The sequence below is a fragment of the Ceratotherium simum genome, chromosome 29 (assembly GCF_057802395.1).
Source record: "Ceratotherium simum simum isolate JZ-2026a chromosome 29, ASM5780239v1, whole genome shotgun sequence".
NCBI classification, from domain to species: domain Eukaryota; kingdom Metazoa; phylum Chordata; class Mammalia; order Perissodactyla; family Rhinocerotidae; genus Ceratotherium; species Ceratotherium simum.
The window spans coordinates 10,030,928-10,052,814 of record NC_141928.1 but is presented as its reverse complement, the minus strand read 5'-3'; the positions used below and the strand labels follow the sequence as shown (position 1 = coordinate 10,052,814).

The 21,887-nt window shown below is 48.2% G+C and overlaps 1 protein-coding gene across 3 annotated transcripts in view; it reads left to right on the top strand.

Annotated features, from left to right (window-relative positions):
• The first annotated feature begins 6,479 nt into the window (after positions 1–6,479).
• Positions 6,480–21,887, top strand: part of MVB12B (multivesicular body subunit 12B) — a 184,428-nt gene continuing 169,020 nt past the window's right edge. The window contains exons 1-2 of one of the 3 annotated variants that reach the window (XM_087419078.1): positions 6,480–6,716; positions 19,645–19,767. In XM_087419078.1, coding sequence (XP_087275204.1) covers positions 6,654–6,716; positions 19,645–19,767 — 186 coding nt within the window. In that variant the 5' untranslated portion in view covers positions 6,480–6,653. Of the gene's footprint in view, positions 6,717–14,051; positions 14,200–19,644; positions 19,768–21,887 lie in introns of those variants that run through there. The other 2 variants (XM_087419079.1, XM_087419080.1) reach the window with 2 other exon arrangements.

Below are 21,887 nucleotides of genomic sequence, written 5' to 3'. Positions count from 1 at the left end.
CGAAGAGGACTAAAGTGAGGGGTGGAGATCTCGGATTCAGGAAGCTGCCCGAGTTGGTCCTTGACCTACAGAGGCGAGGCCTGGTAAGCAGTGAGGACCTGCTCTCCAAATTGTTCACCACACTTGACCCACCTCTCCCAGAACAAGTACTGTTTATGGCGTTGACCACCCTCTGGGATCTCGTCATGTCTGAAATACACTGACATTTTTCCTGATTATAAAAGTTATACATGTTCATTATTAAAATTTAAAAAATTTTAATTACCATGTTCCCTGATAAGGAAACAGTGATTTATTTTTATTTTTTATTTTTTACCTTTTTCCAGCTTTATTTAGATATAATTGACATGTAACATTGTGTACATTTAAGATGTACAATGTGATAATTTGATACATGTATATATGAGAAATGATTACCACAAAGAGGTTAGTTAACACATCCATTATCTCACATAGTTACCTTTTTTGTGTGTGTGTGGTGAGAACTTCTAAGATCTACTCTCTTAAGAACTTTCAGGTATACAATATATTATTGTCGTCTATAGTCACCATGCTGTACATCAGATCCCCAGAGCTTATTCACCTGATAACTGGAAGTGTGTACCCTGTGATCACCTTTACCCCTTTCCCCCACACCCCACTCCTAGCAACTATCTACTATCCAATCTACTCTCTGTTTCTATGAGTTCCACATATAAGTGATACCATATACTATTTGTCTTTCTCTGTCTGACTTATTTCACTTAGCATAATGTCCTCAGGGTTCATCCATGTCGTCACAAATGGCAGGATTTCCTTCATTTTTATGACTGAATAATATTCCGTTGTATACGTATCCCACATTTTCTTTTCCCATTCATCCATGGATAGACACTTAGGTTATGTCCATGTCTTGGCTATTGTCCATAATGCCACAATGAACATGAGAGTGTAGATATCTCTTTGAGATCCTGTTTTCATACCTTTCAGATATGGTGGGATTGTGGGATCACGTGGTAGTTCTATTTTCAATTTTTTGAGGAACCTCCACACTGTTTTCCAAGGGAATGGTGATTTTTATTGGCCTGGCAATATTGCCAGCCTCAGGAGGTGGCTGTGATCGACAAAGCCAATTTCCTAGCGTCCCTTGTGGTTAGGAGTGGCCATGTGACCCATTTCTAGCTCATGGGATCTTAGCAGGTCTGCTGGGGAGTTTCTGGGAAAGGCTTTGCTCCCCACTCCTCTTCCTGCTGTGAAAGAGTAGGCCATGACATCTGAGGCTGGAGAAGCCATCCTGTGCCCATGAAGCAACAGCATGAGCATAAAAGACAACCATCTGAGGGTGTCAGCAAAGGACAGAAGGACATGTGTTCTTTTTTTTTTTTTTTTTAATTTTGTTTATTTATTTATTTTCCCCCCAAAGCCTCAGTAGATAGTTGTATGTCATAGCTGCACATCCTTCTAGTTGCTGCATGTGGGACGCGGCCTCAGCATGGCCGGAGAAGCGGTGTGCCGGTGGGCGCCTGGGATCCGAACCCGGCCGCCAGCAGCAGAGCGCGCGCACTTAACCACTAAGCCACGGGGCCGGCCCAGGACATGTGTTCTTAATGTCTTCATTCTCATATAACAGGAGACTGAAGGTAGATGACACGTGGCCAGTAAAATAAATGCCTATTGTTCAACCTGCTGTTGGTTGGGTGTTCTGTTATTTGCAACCATATTCCTAAGATGTGCTAAAATATAGATATAGATATGCTAAAACAGAAAATAGCCCCTCAGAAATATCCCCTCAGATATAGCCACTGTTAAACTGTTAACTTTTGGTATACATTTTTCCAAGTATTTTATGCATATATTAATATATATAAATAATCACAAATACATATAAAATTAATAGGCTCATAGAATAAATGCATTCTGTTCTATTACTGTTTTTTTATTTAACAAAATACCCTGATATATTTCTACGTCAGTACAGCTTTTTTTTTTAACGACTCATTCTTCTATTGCTAGACATTTAGGATATATCCAATATTTTCTCATTATAAGCAATGCTGAAATAATTATCCTTGAACGTACATCTGTGTGCACTTGCCTGATTGTTTACTTTGGATAATTATTAAACATGCACAAAGGGTATGCACATATTAAATGTTGACACATCTATCTATTAAGCAAATGTTTATTGAGGGGCTAGTATGTGTGGCACATTTATGCTTGATGAACAGATACCTTGGTGGAGCTTTAAGTCTGGTGGGGAGACTGACACTTGAACAGGGAAACAAATAGTAAATAGTTACAAATTGTGATGAGTGGTAAGCAGGAAATGAACTAATGTGGTATGAAAACAATAGAGACCTTCTTAGATGGATAACTGGTGAAGGCCTTCAAGGAGGTGGCATTTAAGCTGAGAGTTTAAGGATGAGAAGGGCCAGGCCCTGTAAGGATGGAGAGGAGGAGTGCTCTATGTGAAATATCAAAGAAAGAGCTTTGATATTTAAGAATCTAAAAGGAGAGCAGTGTGGCTAGAGCAACTGAGAAGAGGATGGAGGGGCGGGCAAGGTCCAGACAACATGAGATCCTGTAGGTCATGCTGGAGCATTTGAATTTTATTGTATTTTCTGGAAAGTCATTGGAGGGCTTTAAGCAAGAGAGGGACTTACTGTGTTTTATTATTATTATTATTATTATTATTATTATTATTATTTGTGAGGAAGACCAGCCCTGGGCTAACATCCGTGCCCATCTTCCTCCACTTTATATGGGACACCGCCTCAGCATGGCTTGCCAAGCGGTGCATTGGTGCGTGCCTGGGATCCGAACATGCGAACCCCGGGCCGCTGCAGCGGATCGTGCGCACTTAACTGCTTGTGCAACCGGGCCGGCCCCTTATTATTATTATTTTTTACTGATCACTCTGGTTGCTATTTTCCATTGTTTGGATGGAGGCAAAGCCAGGAGACCAGTAAGGAAGTTATTAAAGTGTTCTAGGCAAGATATTATGGTTTGGAGTGAGGCATTAGGAATATACAAATAGATCAGTGGATAAAAGCAAACCATTTATAAACAGGGAACTTACATGATAAAAGTGTGTATCCCTACACTAGTGGCCCACAATTTTATTTACTGAAGTTTTTATATTATGTTTTAATATGTTAGAGCAATATATTATATCACATTATATTTTATATACATTACATTTTATATTCATTATTATTAATAATATTCTTATAATAATATTATTTAGTTTCAAAAATTTCCTGGATATTCCCCCATATTTATTTATCAAGATAAGTTTTAAAATAATTTCGTCGTGTTCCATTGCACCCCACCCCCCCAAATCATATCGGTTCTTTGATTTGGATTCCACTAAATTTATAAATTGAGTTGGGGAGATAAGACATCTATGTAATTTTGAGACTTCCTGCCCAGGGATTAGTTATGTTTTTCCTTTTATTAAGAACTACTTTTATGTCCTTCAGTAAGATTTTATAATTTTTTTCTATGGGCCTTGCCATTTCTTGTTGAGGCTCTTTTTTTTTTTTTTGTGAGGAAGATCAGCCCTGAGCTAACATCCATGCCAATCCTCCTCTTTTTGCTGAGGAAGACCGGCTCTGAGCTAACATCTATTGCCAATCCTCCTCCTTTTTTTTCCCCAAAGCCCCAGTAGATAGTTGTATGTCATAGTTGTACATCGTTCTAGTTGCTGTGTGTGGGATGCTGCCTCAGCACGCCTGGAGAAGTGGTGTGTCGGTGTGTGCCCGGGATCTGAACCCAGGCTGCCTGCAGCGGAGCACATGCACTTAACCGCTAAGCCACGGGGCCAGCCCCTCTTGTTAAGGTTTTGCCTAGGTATTTTATAACATTCATTGCTAATGTGCATATAATCTCTTTTTTTTAAATCATACTATCTAAACAGAAATCACTGGTATTTAGGGTTGTATTTAGGGGATCCTATAAGTCATACCTCCCTCCTTCTTCTGAATTTAAAAGAAACCAAGGTGTAGATACAGGAAAGACACATAGGAGATACAAATACTACCTTCACTGCTGATAAAGTTGACTAGAAAATGTAGTTGTTGATCTGTAGCCAAGTGGGCTTGCTATATTTGCTGGATTGAATAGATTTACCTCTATAGCAGCAGGCAGTGCTGGATGATAGTATCTCTCTACCCCAGAAACAGGTCCACTTACCACATGGTGAGAACACATGAAAGTCACTCACCCCCCTAGGGTGAAAAGAGGCCACGAGTCTTATCCTAACGGAAGTCCCTCTATATGGAAAAGAAGACTTCTCCCTTAATATTTAGGAAAGTCATTGATTTTGGTGTTTATCTTATAACTAGCCATTTTACCACTTAATAGTCTCTAAGATTTTTAGTTGATTCTCTTCAATTTTTATTTTTAGGTATGCACTTAAATCATGAACAAATAATGACATTTTGTCTCTTCCTTTCCAATATTTGTATTTATTATTTATTTTTCTTGTCTTATTGCATTGGCTTTAGTTTGTAGCAATTAAAGCAGGCATCCTTGTTTTGTTTCTGACTTAAATGAGAATACCTTTAGTGTTTCACCATTAACTATGTTTGTTGATGGCTTCTGATAAATTAACTTTGTCATGTTGAGAAGTTTAAATTTTCTTCCCAATTTACTAAGAGGTTTTTAAAAATTTATAAGTAATTGGTGTTGAAGTTTATCAAATACTTTTAAAGCACCTATCCTGTTGATAGTATTCTGTGATTTATTTTTCTTTAACAACGCAATGAATTTACAGACTCCCTAATGTTGAATTATCCTTGCACTTTTGGGATAAATCTTGCTTGATCATGGTGGATTTTGACTTGTTTTACAGCAAGTTGGATTCAAATTGCTAAAATTTTATTTAGTAGTTTTGCAAGTACTCTATACTTAAGTGAATTGGTCTATAGCAGTGATTTACATATTAGAGATTAATTGGTGAACTTTTGAAAAGGTGATCCTGGATCAGGTGAGTTTGGGAAATGCCAAGTTAACCAGATTTCTTCATGCCTGGACTTCACAGTGACCTTAATATACTAATACATACTGTGATTCTCCGAAAGTTAGACTTATGATAAATGGCATGCAGCACTTTCTCAAGTTATTTGATTGCAGAACCTCTTTTTCAAAAAACACATATTAAATTCTCTGGAGACTAGTGTTCTGTACTGATCTGCAGTTCTCCTTTTTGGTGTTATCTCTGTTGGATTTTGGTATCAGAGTTATGCTAAACTGGGAAATGAAGTGGAAAACTTTTGTCTTTTTTTTGGCGGTGTAACTGTTTAAATAACATAGGGATTATCTGTTCCTTAATGATTTGCTAGAACTTGCCTGTAAAACCATCTGAACCAGTGGCATTTCTGAGTGATACAGATGGCTGGAATGCACACACTTGCCTGGCTTCCCCACAGGACCTTTTACCCAACAGCCAGTTCTGCTTGGCACCCTTTTCTTTAGGATCAAACAGTTATTTTGCAAAAGCCTAGAATGTGTGAAAATGAAACGATGCATTAGCAAATTGATGCTGATCACTCCTGTATGGTCCTCAGCTCTAAGCGCTCCAGCCTGCTGACCAGAATCTTTTCAAATAGCATGCTGGCCTCTGCCTGGGGGTCCCTTGCTGGGGCTGTGTAGGGCGTGTTTGGTTAAGGGGCAGGGTCTGCTCCTGACTTTCCCACCAGCCTCTCTTGCTGAGGGTCGAGCTTTGGACCCCACTCCTCGTCCGGCTCCATTTTTATCCGCTGGCTGGTACCCTTCCCCGAGGACTGTCGACAGCACTTCCACTTAAGCCTCTCCCTCAAGATGCTTCCCTGAGGCAGGCCCCAACACCCCGGCTTTAGGCCCCTGTGGGTAGATCATTTGCCCACATAAGCGGAGGCGGAGAATTGCTAGGAGATTGGGGTCAGTTTGAGAGGCCTGGGATTAGCAGTGGAGTCTGGGGCCTGGGTAAGCTTGTGTTGGGTCACCTGCGGCAGTGGGGTCTCCTGAGGTGGCCTGGGTGTTTCTGCAAGTGGCCAACTTTCGTGTGTGTGTGTAATGGTTATCCAAGCCTCCAAGAGGCCTGGGGGTTTCCAGGGATCTGAGCTGCGCTGAAGGACTGGTCTAGGATACAGTGAGGCCCAGGAGAGCTGCGTGAGCTGCGGGTCCCTGGAAGAGACCAACTTGGGGGAGGGGATAACTGGTGCCCCTGGCTCCAAGAGGCCTGGGGCTCCCGGGGGGTCTGAGGCTGGGCTGGGGGCCGCCTGCGGGCTCGGGGAGGCCGGGTCAGCGGCGCCAGGGCCCTGCCCGGGGGGCACCCGCTGGGCCGGGGGGGGGGCCGTGGGGGAGGCCGCGGGAGGCGGGGTGCCGGCCGGGGCGGCGGCGCGGGCTCCGGGCGCGAGGGCTCCCGCTCCCTCCTCCCGCCCGCGCCAGCCTCGGGCGCCGGGCGCCTCCCCCGGAGCCAGCGCCAGAGCCGGGAGGCCCGGAGCCCGGCCCGCCGCCGCGGCCCGCGCGGGACCCCGCGCCGTCGTTGTCGCCGCGCCGCCAGGCCGCGCCCCGCCCCCGCCGCCGCCGCCGCCGCCGCCGCCGCCGCTCCCGGGGAGGCTCGCGCTCGAGCTGCGGCGCCGGCCCCGCCGCCTGGGCCCCGGGCCGGCCCCTCCCGCGCCGCCCGGGCGATGAGAAGCTGCTTCTGCGTGAGACGGAGCCGGGACCCGCCGCCGCCGCCCCAGCGGGGAACAGTTAAGTGAGGCCGGGCGCGCCGGCCCTGCTGCCGGGCCGGGGGGCGGGCGGAGCGGGGCGCGCCGAGGCCTGCGGGCTCCGTGCCCGGCCCGCCGCGGGGACAGGCCCGGCGGCCTCCGCCCGGCCCCGGCGCGGGGGGCGGGCGGGAGGGAGCCCCGGGCCCCGAGTGCCAGCAGCGCCCCCAGGGCCGGGGCAGGGGAGGGCCCCGAGAGCCACCTCCGCCTGAGGGAGAGGCGAGGCGGCCCACCTGTGCCCAGGCCGCCGCGGCCACCTGCACAGGCTGGGGACGGTTGTCTAACTGGCTCGGCCTGGGGTCCAGCTTTCTGTGGTCACGTGGGTGCAGACCAGCGTGCACCTGAGCCTCGGGCATTATCTGGGGTGCGGCCTCGTCTGTGACTGGGCACAGCAGAGAGGACACCCCAGCGCCGGGGCACCTGTCTGCAAGGTGAGGTGCCCGACGTGGGCACCCGAGACCCAGAGTCCCCATCGTGGAAGGATGGTGGGCGTGTTAATGAGCACCCCAAGGGACTCCAGCACAAGTGAGGCTCAGGGGCAGGGGCTGGGACGAGAGCTGTGTCTTAGGGCCAGCAGACATCGAATCCTCAGAGACAGGCGCAGGTGAAGAAGGGAGACCCATGAGCATCTTTGTCTTCTTTGTTACCAGCACACAACTCTTTCTAAATTATCAGCCTTTCTCACCATTAAAGATGTCACCCTTCTGTCCCTGCCCCTCAGCAGCCTCTTCAGCAGGGCACAGAGGAAGGCCACAGGAGGGCAAAATGGCTGTTGCCCCTTCTCTGCTCCCCACCCCCACCCAAGAACCAGTGCCCACTCATTTCTGCCAGGAAAGCAGACAGCAGGCCAGCGTCTCTTTCGGGGCCTTTGTCTCTGGTGGTTCCTTCTCAGTGTAATCTCATTGTACATTTCTTGACAGCTGGCCGGATCTTATCTGGTTTTAACAGGGCTAGAAAATCTTATCAGCTGGGCCAGAAAAGCCTTAGAAAAGTTAGGAGATAAGCTTTGTGGAAGCCTAGACTAACTGAAAAACTCAGTGTACTCGGAAGGTTAGTTACAGGAGACGGCGACACCTTTCTTGCTCACGGGAAATTGTTCGGGATACTTTGAGATAATGTACCATGCTCAGAATATTTAAACGGGCCCTCTGAGAGATGGGGCCTTTGCTGGGATGTGGGCACCAAGACCAAGGCGTGGCAGTTGACATGGCAATTCCTGGTTCATTTGAGCCTAGAGTCGTCTTGAATCCACGTTTGTCATTCCTTCCTTCTAGCTTCTAGGCCACACGCCTGTGTACACCTCCCACTGGCTGGTGGGCTTTCCCCCCTTCTAGCCGGACTAGTGCACCATGGTTAAGTGCAAGGGCTTTAGAATTAGACCTCAGCTTCAGCCTTGGCTTTCCTACTTACTGTGTGTTCTTAGGCAAATTAATGACCTGTTCTGAGCCTCTGTTTCCTCATCTGTAGAGTGAGGCTAATGCTACTGTCTCTCTCATAGGATTATGATGAGAAATAAATGAAATATCGCAAGAGAAGTGCTTAGCTTTGTGCCTACCACATGGCAAGTGGTCAGTAAAAGTTAGTGGTTATTATTAAAGGTTTGTTAACTGATTAATCAGAAGGGTAGCTTCATTTTTTTTTTTTTTTTTGAGTGCCTTTCTGTTTGTGGTTAATATTTAGCTCTTCTCAGGGCAACTGGGAAGGGACGCTAGAGTAGGAAGAACACTGGGCTTGGATTCAGGGGCTTGGATTTGAATCTCAGTCTACCCCCTGGAACCCAGGTGACCCTAGGCAAGTCATGAAACCTCATGGAACCTTCCTGAATCCCCATTTCCTTATTTGTAGAAGTGGCTTGACAATAAAACCTACCCCGCCAAATGAGCTAATGTATGTGAATGTGTGTCGCCCTGCAGAGGGTGAGGGTTCTCACTAAATTTAAGTCTGATCCAGTGGCAGATCGCGGTTTTGTGGGTCTGTGGTTTAGACAATTGGTGTGTGTGGCAAGGGCTATAAGATCAAGAATACAAAAATATCTAGCTTTTGTACATTTTACAAAAACTCAGGACCACGGGAACACATTGCTAGATATGGCCCTCTCAGGGCCTTGGAAGGGGTCGGGGGGAGGGTTAAGCTTAATCTGCATCGGTTCCATGGCAGATCTGCCTCTGGGGACGTCAGAATCCACATGGCCTAGGCCCTCTGCCTTAGCAGGTTCGAAGTGCTCCATACTTCATGCTCGAAGAGTGACGTCCTTGCCACACTGGAAGGTAATGATGGTGTTGGAGTCAAGCATGGGAAATGTCAAAGGTGCTGTTGTGGCGAAGATAACAAATGACTGGATTTGGTGGGCTGAGAACAACACTGTGTTTAGTTGGCTGCGGTTGGGTGAGCAAAGTCTCCTTTGCTGGTTGGGTTGTGGGAGGGAGGCCTGGGTGCCTTGAATGAGCTGCCTCTCCCCAGGCTGTTCTCACTCTCTGAGGCCCTCCCTGGCCGACCTTTCACTGGCCCTGCAGGCTTTCCTTGGCCTTCCGCTAGCTGGGCTGCCCCTGGGAGTTGTGGTTTCCCCGCGTTGTCTGCAGTGGGGCATCAGATCTCCTCTCCCCAGCTGCTTGGGAGGCAGAGCCACTGCAGGGTATACTTGACATTGCTCCCTTGTTGGGAACATCCTGTGGGCATGCGTTTGGTTTACTTGACACGCTTTTGGCGCGATGCGGAGCCTGTCCAGGCTGAAATGTGAGAGGCCTGCGGGCCTGGAGCCCAGGGTCGCACACTTGAGCTCTGTAGCTCGTACTTCCCTGAGGACCGGAGGGCTGTCTTGTTGGGCCTGTGGCTAGAATCAACGTGAGATTGTTCTACACACACACATACACTTTTTGTTTTTAACAAAACTTATTTTTTAACATACTGATCAGCAAAACAAAATGTTCAAAGAATATTCCTTTAGAAGAGAAAAATAAATGAATTCTTAATGAGCTACATATCCCTAGGATGTTTATGAAAATGCAAATTCCAGGACCTCAAACCCAGACCTTGAATTAGAATATCTGAGGAAGAAGCCCCAGAGTCTGTTCAGCAGGAACCTTGGGTTCTACTGAAACTTGAGAACCACAATTGCAGGTGCTTTTTTTTACGTTGTAAAATACACATATCATAAAATTTACCATCCTAAATCATCATCTTTAAGTGTACAGATCAGTGGCATTAAATATATTCATGTTGTTGTGCAACTAATATCTGGAACTTTTTCATCTTGCAAAACTGAAACTCTATACTCATTAAACAACTCCCATTCCCCCTCCTCCAGCTTCTGGCAACCGCCATTCTGTTTTCTGTTGCTGTGAATTTGACTACTCCAGGTGCCTCATGTAAGTGGAATCATACGGTATTTGTCTTTTTGTGACTGGCTTATTTCACTCAGCATAATGTCTTCAAGGTTCATCTAGACTTTCCTTCCTTTTTAAGGCTGAATAATACTCCACTGTGTGTATATATACTACATTTTGCTTATCCATTCATCTGTCTATAGACACTGGGGTTGCTTCCACCTTTTGGCAGTTGTGAATAATGCTGCTACGAACATGGATGTGCAAATGTCTCTTTGAGACCCTGTTTTTAGTTCTTTTGGGTCTATACCCGGTAGTGAAATTGCCAGCTCATATGGTAATTCTGTTTTTAATTTATTGAGGAATCACCATGCTGTTTTCCACAGCAGCTGCATTTCCATTTCTCCCAACAGCGCACCAGGCTTCCAATTTTTCCACATTCTCTCTAGCTCTAATTTTCTGGTTTGTTTTTTTTATAGTAGCCCTCCTAATGGGTATGAGGTGATATCTCATTATGGTTTTGGTTTGCATTTCCCTAATGATTAGTGATGTTGAACATCTTTTCATGTGTTTGTTGACCATTTGTATATAATCTTTGGAGAAATGTTTATTCAAATCCTTTGCCTGTTTTTTCATCGAGTTATTTATTTTTTTATTGTTGAGTTGGAGTTCTTTATAGATTTGGATTTTAACCCCTTACCAGATATATGATTTGCAATATTTTCTCCTGTTCCGTAGATTGCCTTCTTCACTCTGTTGATTGTGTCTTTTGAGGCAAGTTCGACAGGTTCTTTATCCACATTATAACCCTGTAGAGGAAATATTATTATCTGTTATTCCAATATTATAGGGGTGGAAACGTAGGCCCAGTGTAGTTAACTTGCCTGGGGTCACACAGCTATAAGTTAGTGTCAGAGCCAGGATTCAAGCTCGGGTCCCTCTGACCCCGAAGCTTGCACCCTTTGCATTCCTCTGCTTTGCCTTGCATTCCCCAGCTGAGCTAATAGCATAAGGAGGCCCTGGGGCGTCTACAGGAAGTGGCCTTGGTTTGAGAGGCCTTCAGTTGCAGGAGAGGAAATAAGAACGTATGAATGGAAGACTTGGGAATCTCTTCTTTCTGACCACTGAGGTGCTCCTCCTGTAGATCTGCATCATTGCTTAGACCTTAGAAATAGCAGCGGAGTGCAGACAGGTTTTTAACTGTCTTGTGTATTTGTTTGTTTGTTTAAGCATTTCATAAGCTTGTTGCAGAGCCCATCTGCATACTCACAGTTCCCCCAGCAGTCCGTGTGTGTTCATACTATGTAGATGGCATGTCTTCTGCCTCTAATACCTTCACCACTCTGCTCCCTCCATCTTTCAGGGAGGCCAGCTCAAGTGGCAGTCTCCCTGACTGACCAGGCGGAGGAAGCGTCCCCTCGTTTGCAGTCCATTTCTTTTGGGATATCTCCTCCAGCCTGTGAGCTCCATGGGATGGTGGCTGTGTACTATTCATCCCTGTATCACCTAGCAGTGACACTTCACCAAGCTTGTGTATTATCTAGTCTCAGCCCCAGGCCAGACCAAGTAAATCAGAACCCGGGGGGTTGGAATGGGCAGCTGTAGTTTTTATAAGCTCCTTAGGGGAGTCTTCTGTGCAGCCAGCCTGAAGACACACTGCACCCTGCCAGGCCCTCATTCATCCTGCTTGAGCTGAGTCAGACCCACTTCTTTTTTTTTTTTAATTTTAATTTTAATTTTTTTCCCCCCAAAGCCCCAGTAGATAGTTGTATGTCATAGTTGCACAGCCTTCTAGTTGCTGTATGTGGGACGCGGCCTCAGCATGGCCAGAGAAGCCGCGCGTCGGTGCACGCCCGGGGTCCGAACCCAGGCCGCCAGCAGCGGAGCGCGCGCACTTAACCGCTAAGCCACGGGGCCGGCCCCAGACCCACTTCTGAAACTGCTAGGAGAGCTGAAGTCCCACGTCCCTTCCTCTGCAGATGGCCCATCTCTGGAGTTGTGGTGTTGGTCCTGCATGGGGCATCAGTGATCCCAGTGTGGGGCTCTCACTGGAAGGGGCCTGACAGGTCTGCTCTCACCATTGCCCCTGGTGCTTTATATGCCCTCCTTAATCCAGTGAAACGTGGGCAATTTTGAGAGAATGATAGGAACTTTATTCATTCATCCTTCCTTCCATCCATCCACCCACCCACCCATAGTCCATTTATTGAGTTCCCACTGTGAGCGAGGCACTGTGGTAGACATAACACCTTTGAAGAACTTATGTTCTGCTAGGGAAAGTGTGTTATAACCTTCTGAGAGGCAAGGCTGTGTGTGTGTGTGTGTGTGCATGTGTGTGTGCATATGTGCGTGTATGCACATGCGTGTGCTAAGACCATGTCCTTGGACAACATCAGGATTCTAGTGACAGCACTAGTTGGCTGGGCAGTGGAGGAAGGTTTGGGGAGAATGGGAGATGGGACCTAGATTTTGAATGGTGGGGTGGGTGTCTTAGGGGAGGAACTAGGTGCTCTTGGCTGACCTGTGATGGGGAGGGAGAGCCTGGGGACTCATTCTGAGGCTGTTCTCCGTGGATGATTACCTTCAGGTTCATTCCATTCGTTCACTCATTCATCAAACACCTAATGAGTACCTACTGTCTTGTACTCAAAGATGGGGCTATGGACCAGCTGTTTCACCATCAAATGGAGCTGGTTAGAAATGAAGCTTCTCAGGCCCCATCCTAGACCTATTGAATCAGTGTCTCTGGGAGTGGGTTCAAGAATCTCTGTTTTAACAAACTCTCCAGGTGACTCCTATGCATGCTAACATTTGAGGACTCCTGCTCCAGAATGTAGGATTTTCCGTCTTCATCATTGTGTACCCTCTCTCAATGCTTAGCACAGAGGCTCTCCATAAACGTTTGTGGACTATTATGTGCCAGATCCTGTTAGGTGCTGGGAAAGTGGGAGGATGGCAAGGTCTGCCAAGTTTGAGGTATAATGGGACATGCAGGTGACAGTAGCCAGCAGGACACTAGGTACACACCTCTGAGTCTCAGGAGAAAGGTCTGTGGAGGTATTTTGGAAGTCATCAGCCGACAGATGCAATGCTTAGGTGACCAAATGTATGAAAAGAAACTCTCAAGACCCATTGAAAGTCAGGGAGGGGAGTGGTGGAGATGCGGCCTGGCTGGCTGACCTAAAGCCAAGTGTTCTAGTGCTTCTGGCCCGGGAGCCCATTTGCCCAGCGTTTAGGTGACATAGTGGCATTTTTATTCTACAGACACTGTGGCCATCAGGTCAAGGGTGTGACTCCTCTTATGTCACTGAACATCAAGAGAGTGTCACTCTTGGGGCCTCCTGGGATGGTTTCATTTGTAGAGCATCTGCCTTCTGTTGAGATCTTCCTTCTTCCTGCTCTCCAGGGGACAGTATGGCACCAAGACCTGATGGGAGTGGGCAGGAATGACCCTCAATTGCAGTAATTGTGGGCAAGTCTGGATAGGACTCACAGTGTGCTGGAGAACGCCCCTCCCCCCCAGCACCAGGTTCCCTGGTTTTGCAGAGTCGCAGGGCTCTGGCCTCAGCAGTGCTGTAGAACTTGATCCTGGATTTATTTTTGGAGAATGAATTCCGGGATCTAGCACTGCACTGTACAGGCTGCAACCTGAACCCCGGGCTGCCTCACGTGGTTTATGGAAAATATTTGGTAATCAAATGGTTAATATAAATCTCAGCGTAGGTCAGATTGAATGGATGCGTTTATATACCAGATTCTTCTATTAGAAGTAACAGACCTTTACTGGGGAAGAGGAAGTGCTCACCGTTGTTAGTTCCCTAGCTGGAAAATTCTTTGTGATCTAGGAGAGCTTAGAAAAATATTTGCTTTAGTTCCGCACTGTCTCAGCAGCCTTCCCAGCAGCCTGTGGCCTCTTGCCCCCTGACCGTACTCAACAGCGTTTGTCAGAGTTATTTGACTTCTGACTGGTCACCAGGTAAACTGTCCAGACCAAAGTACAGGAGGCGCCAGGATGCTATCCTGAGGTTCCATAGTGGACGCCTCTGAACCTGGGCGCTGTCTCCCACGGGTGGCCCCGAGAACGGGCTGGCCACTCACCTGGGTGCTGCATGGACGCTGGCCTCTGCTCGCAGCCTCCTGAGGAGGTAGGTCTCTGCACCTTTGCTGCTTGGAGGTGGCTCGGTTTGTGTGTTTGTGTGTGTCATGGTGTACATTGGTGAAGCCTGGCGGTGGGCTCCCTCCAGTGGGGACGAGCAGTGTCCTTCTGTCCCCTGCTTAAGATTTGTTAGCAGAAAGGTACTGGTCATCCTGGGGCAAGCGAGGGGAGCATGGATTCCTGCAGACCACCGCTGCCACTGGGAAACAGGCAAAGACCTGCCCAGGATGGCCACAGCAGCAGCTTTTACTGGGGGACAGCTGCTCTCAGTCGAGACCCTGCTCTGGTGGCGTTTCCCACGGCGAGTGAAATATTTCTCCACTTCCCCAGCCCCGCAAGCTGGTAGATGTGGGCAGACCGTAGATGTCTTTTGTGCCCTTGACTTTGGATTTCAAACAAGCTGATTGCAAGTTCCTCCTTCTGTAGGGACTCAATTAACCCACCTGTTTTGTCATTTCAATTACAGTAGTCCAATTTAACCTCCCCCCACCCCCACTTTGAAATTACTCTCCTCAAAAGTTGTGTGCAAGTCACGCCTTCAGCCCTGGTGGGCGGCGCTGGCGCTGCTTCTGAGCGGCTGTCTCCACCGCGGCAGGGACGCCGAGTCGAGGATCCCGCTGCGCCTCCTTTGAAGGCAGCGCCCCCGCCCTCCTGCAGTGGGTGCCCCCCAAAAGCACTTTAAACTCCTCAGCCTGCACCCCAGCCTGTCACTGGAAGGGCCTTTGTGGAGAGGGGTCTGTTAGCTGGGTTTTGATTTCAGTGCAGGAGTTGATAAAACGAGATAAACCCCAGGCTCACGGGGCCGGGAAATTAAACAGAGATGATATCAAAGTTCCCCTGAGTTTTCAGCTGTGATACAGTAGCTTAGTTTTCTCCCAGACTGGGGCCGGGAGGCATGCCTTTGATTCTGAAACAATGTTCAGCATCAGTTAAGCCCAGCACTGCTGACTTTTAGGGATTAAGCACACTGTTGTAGTAATTCTTTGATCAGCTACAAGGGAGCAGTGTGCTGTCTGTACGAAGGGGCTTTCTAGTTAAAGTTCATTTCTCTGTGAACCCAGGACGACAGCGTTGGTGAGGTGCTGCAGGGCTGGGAGTGGGGGCCTCCCCCAGGCACTGTTTGCAGCATTGCAGGCGGAAGTGGGAAGCGGGCTTTCTCCCACCCAGAGGTGTTGCGTGTTGCATAGTATTCATTGCGCATGGCATGGAAAAATCCTCCTGGCTTGGAAAACAGACCTCACCCTGACTGACTCCATCTAGCCCCCAGTATGTACGTGCAACATACACACACTCACACACACTCTCCCGCCTTGCAGGGGCAGACACAGGAACAGCTGCCCGGAGCGAGGCTCCCCAGCCCCCAGTCGTAGAAATGATCTAGTGGAGGCTGGCTACATACTCTGAGTAGAGACAGGGATGGGGATTGGGACCAGATGACCTGCGAGGTTAAATTAGGAGGACTAGCTCAAGGCCAGTGTTGCCACTGCACTCCCTCTGTGCCCAGGAGCAGACGTGACTCCCAGGCGCCGGCGCCGCCTCATTCCTTACCAACGTGGTTTCAGGCTGGCTCAAGCCTACAGTTCTGAGAAATCTCAACATCCGTTATCTTGTCATCTAAAATACTGGGTCAAGGGCCGGCCCGGTGGCGCAAGCGGTTAAGTGGCGCTCCGCTGCGGTGGCCTGGGGTTCGCCGGTTTGGATCCCGGGCGCGCACGGACGCACCGCTTGTCAAGCCATGCTGTGGTGGCGTCCCATATACAGTGGAGGAAGATGGGCACAGATGTTAGCCCAGGGCCAGTCTTCCTCAGCAAAAAGAGGAGGATTGGCAGATGTTAGCTCAGGACCGATCTTCCTCAAAAACAATAAAATACTGGGCCAACTTTTGGCTTCCCTGTAGAGACCCTCCTTACAGCCACAGCTGGGATGGTGGAAGTGTCCCCAAACTGCTCCCCCCTCCTGCCGGTTGGCCCTGCGACTTCCAGTTGGTAATGGAGCCCCTGTGTGCTGTCGATGGCGCTCGCACTGTGCTATACATCAACTATTCCCTCCTGTGCAGTGCTCGGATCTCCCTCATTAGGCCTAAATTTACCTCTGTCCTACACAAACATGGCCTTAGCTCATTTTTATTGTTGTAAATTATTTATGAGGAAGATGTTGAATCTTGAAACTGAGGTGTGAGGAAAATTAATCCCATGTTACTTTTATCCTTCTGTACTTCCCCCCCTTGCTTCATTTATTGGGCGATGGCTAGAGAAAGTAGAGCTTTGGCATTTTAAAATATAATTAGCGTTAAAGCTGCTTTCTCAATCGGATATCGGATGGGATGTTGGTCTCTCTCTACGCAGTGTCATGGAAAGCAGACCGGACTGGGGAAGGAGGCTAGAGGTCCTGTTCGACTCTGCCGCCTGCCAGCTGTGTGGTGTCTGAGAACTCTGGGCCTCAGTTTTCTCTCCTGCAAAATGGGGGTAATATGACCCAGCCACCTCCAGGGTTTGGTGTGAGCATCAATTGAGAAGGAGCCTGAGAAAGCTCTTTGAGGATTGCAAAGTACTGTACAAATGCAGCACAAGTGTCTTGGTGTGTATTGTGTGCAGTTAGGATTTTGAGATAGAGACGGATGCTGGCTGAGGAGCTGCTGAGGACAAAACCAGGAGTCGTCGCAAGTAGGCCTTGGTATTTTATGTTTTAGTCTTGCATTGCCTCTTGCCAGACAGGTTGATGTTGGTCTTCAACACCCTGCTCCCTCCTCCCCCCTGCCTGGGCAGATTAGCTCTGCAGGCTCGCATTAATGGCCTTTTCTCCCCCTCACAGAGGCCTGGCCTGTGACCCTGGGCGCCTGAGTACCCGGTGGTGCCATCTCTTCGGGCTCGAGGCTCCACACAGCCCGGGAAACGTGGAGTGCTAGTTAATAAATGGCCTTTTGTTATGAAGGTCAATTGAAGTGACGTTAGAGACGCTGTTAAAAGTAATTTGCAGTCAGAAAATATGTAATTCAGGGCAAGCGGCTTTGAGTGATTGCCTCTGCCATGGATATCTTGGGCGTTTCTCATTAAAAGCTTCCTTTGCTGGTGGTGGTGCTTCCTTCACTGCCGAGCTGGCCGCGGCCCTGCGCAGCGAGGAGTCATTTGTCTGTATTTCACAAAGGCTGCCTTGATCCCTAGGGTACTGCAACTGGAGGGGAAGGAAAGAAGAAGGCGTGCATCCGAGATGCTCTGTGCTAGTGCTCTGCTCGGTGCATCCTCCCATCCTGCAGAGGCTGGAATGTGACCATGCATGCACGGGCACAGGCCGCCGCTCCTTTGTCTGCCTCAGCTGGAGGCGGCCTGCAGCCATCTTGGAACCTGCTGCTGGGCTGCTTCACTGGAGCATTCTGGGAGCAGCGTCGTTTCTTTGAGAGCAAATTTACCCCACTGCACTGGAGAGAGTGCCTCAGAGCAAAAGACAGCCATTGTCATCAGTTCCTCGTGGAAGATACTGTGACCCAAGACATGAATCTATCAGCAAATGAAATATTTCTTGTTTATTCCCATGCTTACCTTCTCTCTCTCTGTTAGATAGAGACAGAACTATCTTAATAAAAAAAACTTACCTCGCATGTTCTTTATTAAATTCACAGCATGATATTTTAGCACTGGCAGAATTCGTACATTCTCTTAATGAGTTGTTAATTGCAAAGCATTTTGGTAACCAACAGCAGGTACCAATATTTTGCAAACTGCAGCAATGTTATTTTCCTGTTACGAATAATATGGGATTTTCCAAATGAAGATACTTTTTGATCAGTGTTTGCTTTGGATTGGGGTGGTGCACATATTTAATTCTAAATCCCCGTTATTGGGGGCATACATGCGAATTTATTCACTAAATATTTACTTAATGCCTACTGTGTGCAGGAAGCACGAAGCCCTGTGCTTCATGCAGATAAACCTGCCCGGTAAATGAAATTTGAAAACAGAAAATGATGCAGTGATGCAGCATGGTATCCTACCTTCTGTCCTGGGCTTCTAGAAACTTATTTTCAGTAGAATTAAGTAAAGCATAACTTAGTTTGGCTTTTGTCATAAACAGAAGCTGAGAATGCGGCTGCTGCCAGGCGCTTCTGAGCCTTAATCCGGGACTTGGCTCCATTGCATTGACGAGTCTGTTTCCGGAGCCTTTTGTGGGTCTTGGGGACGCTGATTACATGGGTAACTTGCACACAGCATTCCAATTGTTCCTATTTAGGACGCTGCAGTCATTTTTAATAGCCTCTGCCTTTCCTGATTCTCGGCTGAGAACTAAGAATATTCTTCCTGCCTGCCTAGTTAGGCAGGGTGTTTGGTTTGCTTTAGAAGCGGTAACCAGCCTTGAGAGCTCTGGCAGACCTGCAGCCAGTGGAATTTAATTGCTGCAGAAGGAGGTGGAATTTAACTTGCTCTTTTTCACTGCTTGTCCTTTTAAAAGTACTAAAAGTCATTTACATAAGGTGTTACCTTTTTTATTTGCTTCCTGGTGCACTGCCACTCGAGCTGCACAGACCCCGGTGCTCTCCATATTCTGCTTGTCTGCTCTGGTCACATCAAGAGGCAGTCAGCAGCAGAATAATAATTCCATTTCCCCTCCCTTTCTCCCCAAGTGCCCAGCAAGAATTATGGTCATTGTTGGTGTTTAGCTTGAGTAAGTGTCCACATGACCTGCGGGATTAACACAACAAAGGGATCTGCCTATCCTCTGGGGAATGGCCGGTTACGCCGGACCTGCGTGACCCCAACCCACCAGGCTCGTCTGCTTTTGTGGAGTGCCTACTGTGTGCCAGGGGCCTCTGCAGGCCCTCCATTTACATGACTCCTGCTTCTCCCTGCAGCTCTGTGAGTCAGTATCATGACTTCTTCTTGCTCAGTCCTGGACCCTGGGCTGCATGCCGTTCCTTTGCCTCCGTGCCCAGAACACTTTCTTCCGTGTGTTTGCAAAGCTCTGCCTACTGAATAGTCCACCCTTGGTTGTCACAAAGGCCGTGGACTTGGAAGTCAGCTTTTCCATAAAGGGATACTGTAAGGGAGAGAAACGAAAGGTGGTGTTAGGTTTAGCCATGTCTGATTTATCTTCAGGGAAGCTACTGGTATCTGTTCAGAAGTTAGGGAGCGGGATGGGAGAGTTGAGAATGGTTTGCTTTTGGGTTTGAGTCAAAATTACCTCCTCCTCCGAGGGACAAGCCCTCATTTACTGTGTTAGCTCAGTGTTCAAAGCTAACTTGAGAAGACTGGGGGCCAGAGATGATCTGAGTTCTTGGAGGAAAGGTCAGCTGGGGCCAGGTCCTTGAGCCGGTGCAGGTATGTGGAGCTTAGCTCAGGATGTTTGCCCCAAGATTCTGGCTCTGTCTGTCTGAGCCTTTGTATCATTCACTTTAAACGCTCAGTTTGAATTTTTGTACTTTCTCTTTCCTTTTCGGAACCAGGACCAATCCACCATGCCTGAAGTCAAAGACCTTTCAGAAGCCTTGCCAGAGACGTCGATGGATCCCATCACGGGAGTGGGGGTGGTGGCTTCTCGGAACCGAGCCCCGACGGGCTATGATGTAGTAAGTCAAGATTCACTGATTCAGCAAATATTTACCTCCCTTGTTCAAGGCTCTCTGAACCTTGTGTGTAAGATGTGCTTCTTCCCTCTAGGGAGTTAAACAGGGAGAGAAGCATCACCAATGGGAAGGTGTGGGGAGTGCCCTGGTTTGGGAGTCAGAAGGCCTGTGCCCATCTGGGCTGTTTCCTAGCCGTGGCCAAGTCAGTGGACCTCTATGATGCCCATTTTCACCTTCTGTACAATTAAGGGGTTGGATTAGTTGATTTCCAAAGGCATTTCTAGTTGTGATGTTTCACAAAAAGGATCCGAGAATCTGAAAGACCCTAGGTGGTTGTCACAGATTGTCCTACATGGATAAATGTCCTAAATGTATTGCCATACGTTCGTACAGCTCTTTACAGTTTACAGAGCAGTCTCCTAACAGTGCACTCATTTGGCTCTCGCAAGTCCCTGGAAGGCTGAAAGGGCAAGTAGCTTTATCGCCACTCCGCTGATTAGCAGCACCCGAGCTCTGAGAAGTGCAGTGCGCGAGTCCCAGTCCTTGGGAGTGGTGATCAGGAGGAGACCCCTCCCGAGTCCAGTGCTCTGACCAGCCACACCCCACAGTGTAGCGCAGAGCTCGCCTTGCTTTTCAGCAGACTGCTGAAAGTGGAGGCGGGGTTCAGTAGTACTGATGGCTGGGATGGGTTAGTTTGTTGTTTCAATAGATAAGTTCCTATCTGGGTGGAGCTTAAAGAACGCAGGAGAACATCAGGAGGGTTTAGTGAACAGTGGTTGTGTCCTGTGTTCTAAGATTCTAAGGTGGTCTGATTTTCACTTTCCTCCTTTTGTTTATGGCGTTGTTTTATTCTTGTTCTTGGAAAATATGCACCAAGAATACATAAGAATTAAAGAACATGAGTCTCATTAGCAGCACTGAAAACCTGCCACCATGACTAGATTAGTGTATCTGACGTCCCAGATGTGGGAGGGATGCAGTACCTGGTCCAGAAGGAGCCCTAGGGCAGGGTTTCTCCAGCTTGGCACTTTGGGGCAGAGAATCAGATAATTCTGTGTTGTGGGGCTGTCCCCTGCGTGGCAGGATATTCAGCAGTATCCCTGTCCTCCATCTACTAGATGCCGATAGCACCAACCCCTCCAGTTGTGACAACCAAAAATGTGTCCAGACATGGCCAGGTGTCCCCAGGTGGAGGGAGTGGGTGGGCAAAGTCAGCGCCCATTGAGAACACCGGGGTAAAGGCAGCTGTATATCGGGTCAGCCAGCGCCGGGTCCTGGGTGAGGGAAGAGTAGCCAGTTAAAGTGCTCCACATCACTCTCCCAACTGTTTGAAAGCTTATAAACATTTTAAAAGTGAAAGAACGAGGGAATCTTTCTTGACAAAGATTTGAGTCGTACCTGCTGCCTGACTTCAAAGCACTGTTTGAGTGTATAACTTGCCGTAAAATAGAATCATTAGGTATGGCTTTGTGCCATAAAACTCTTGGAGAAGCTAATAAAAATGTTCCTGATTTGAGAAGCCAGAGTGTCTTTTGATGAATTAGATATGAAGCGGCAAGCTGTGAATCAGGGCCGGGCCTCAGCGCTGCCGTCCCGGGAGGACCCGCTCCGGGTTGGTCTCCTGGGAGGCTCACGCGGGGCTCACCCCCAGCGCGTGGGTCTCCCCGTCTTCTTGCTGTTCCCTTCGGTTGATCTGTGTCTTTAACATTCTGCTTGTCCCTTTGGGGTCATCTTGGGTGCTTGGTGAGCGGGCGGCAGATGCCCTCTGGTAGTCTGGTTTTCTGAGTCTTGGTGAGCCTGACAGGAGCAGAATCTATCCCTATCATTTTCTCCTAACATCTCGCTCAGGGCAGAAGAGCGCAGTGACAAATGAGTAAAATTAATAAGCACATTTCATGATTACGCTGTACCGTGCATTACAGTGAAAGGTGAGCAGGGCAGGAGGCTCCACAGGGTCAGCCTGGCAATTACCCAGCCTCTGTACTCCAGGACGGAGTGTGTCCGAGCTCCCTCTGAAAGCCCTTCCAGGGAGAGACGTTGGAGTCCTCTCTTTGTTCTGGCTGTTGGACTGTTCTCAGATAAGCATTTTGTTCCCCAGAGGTCTGACCCTGCGTTCAAGGGGA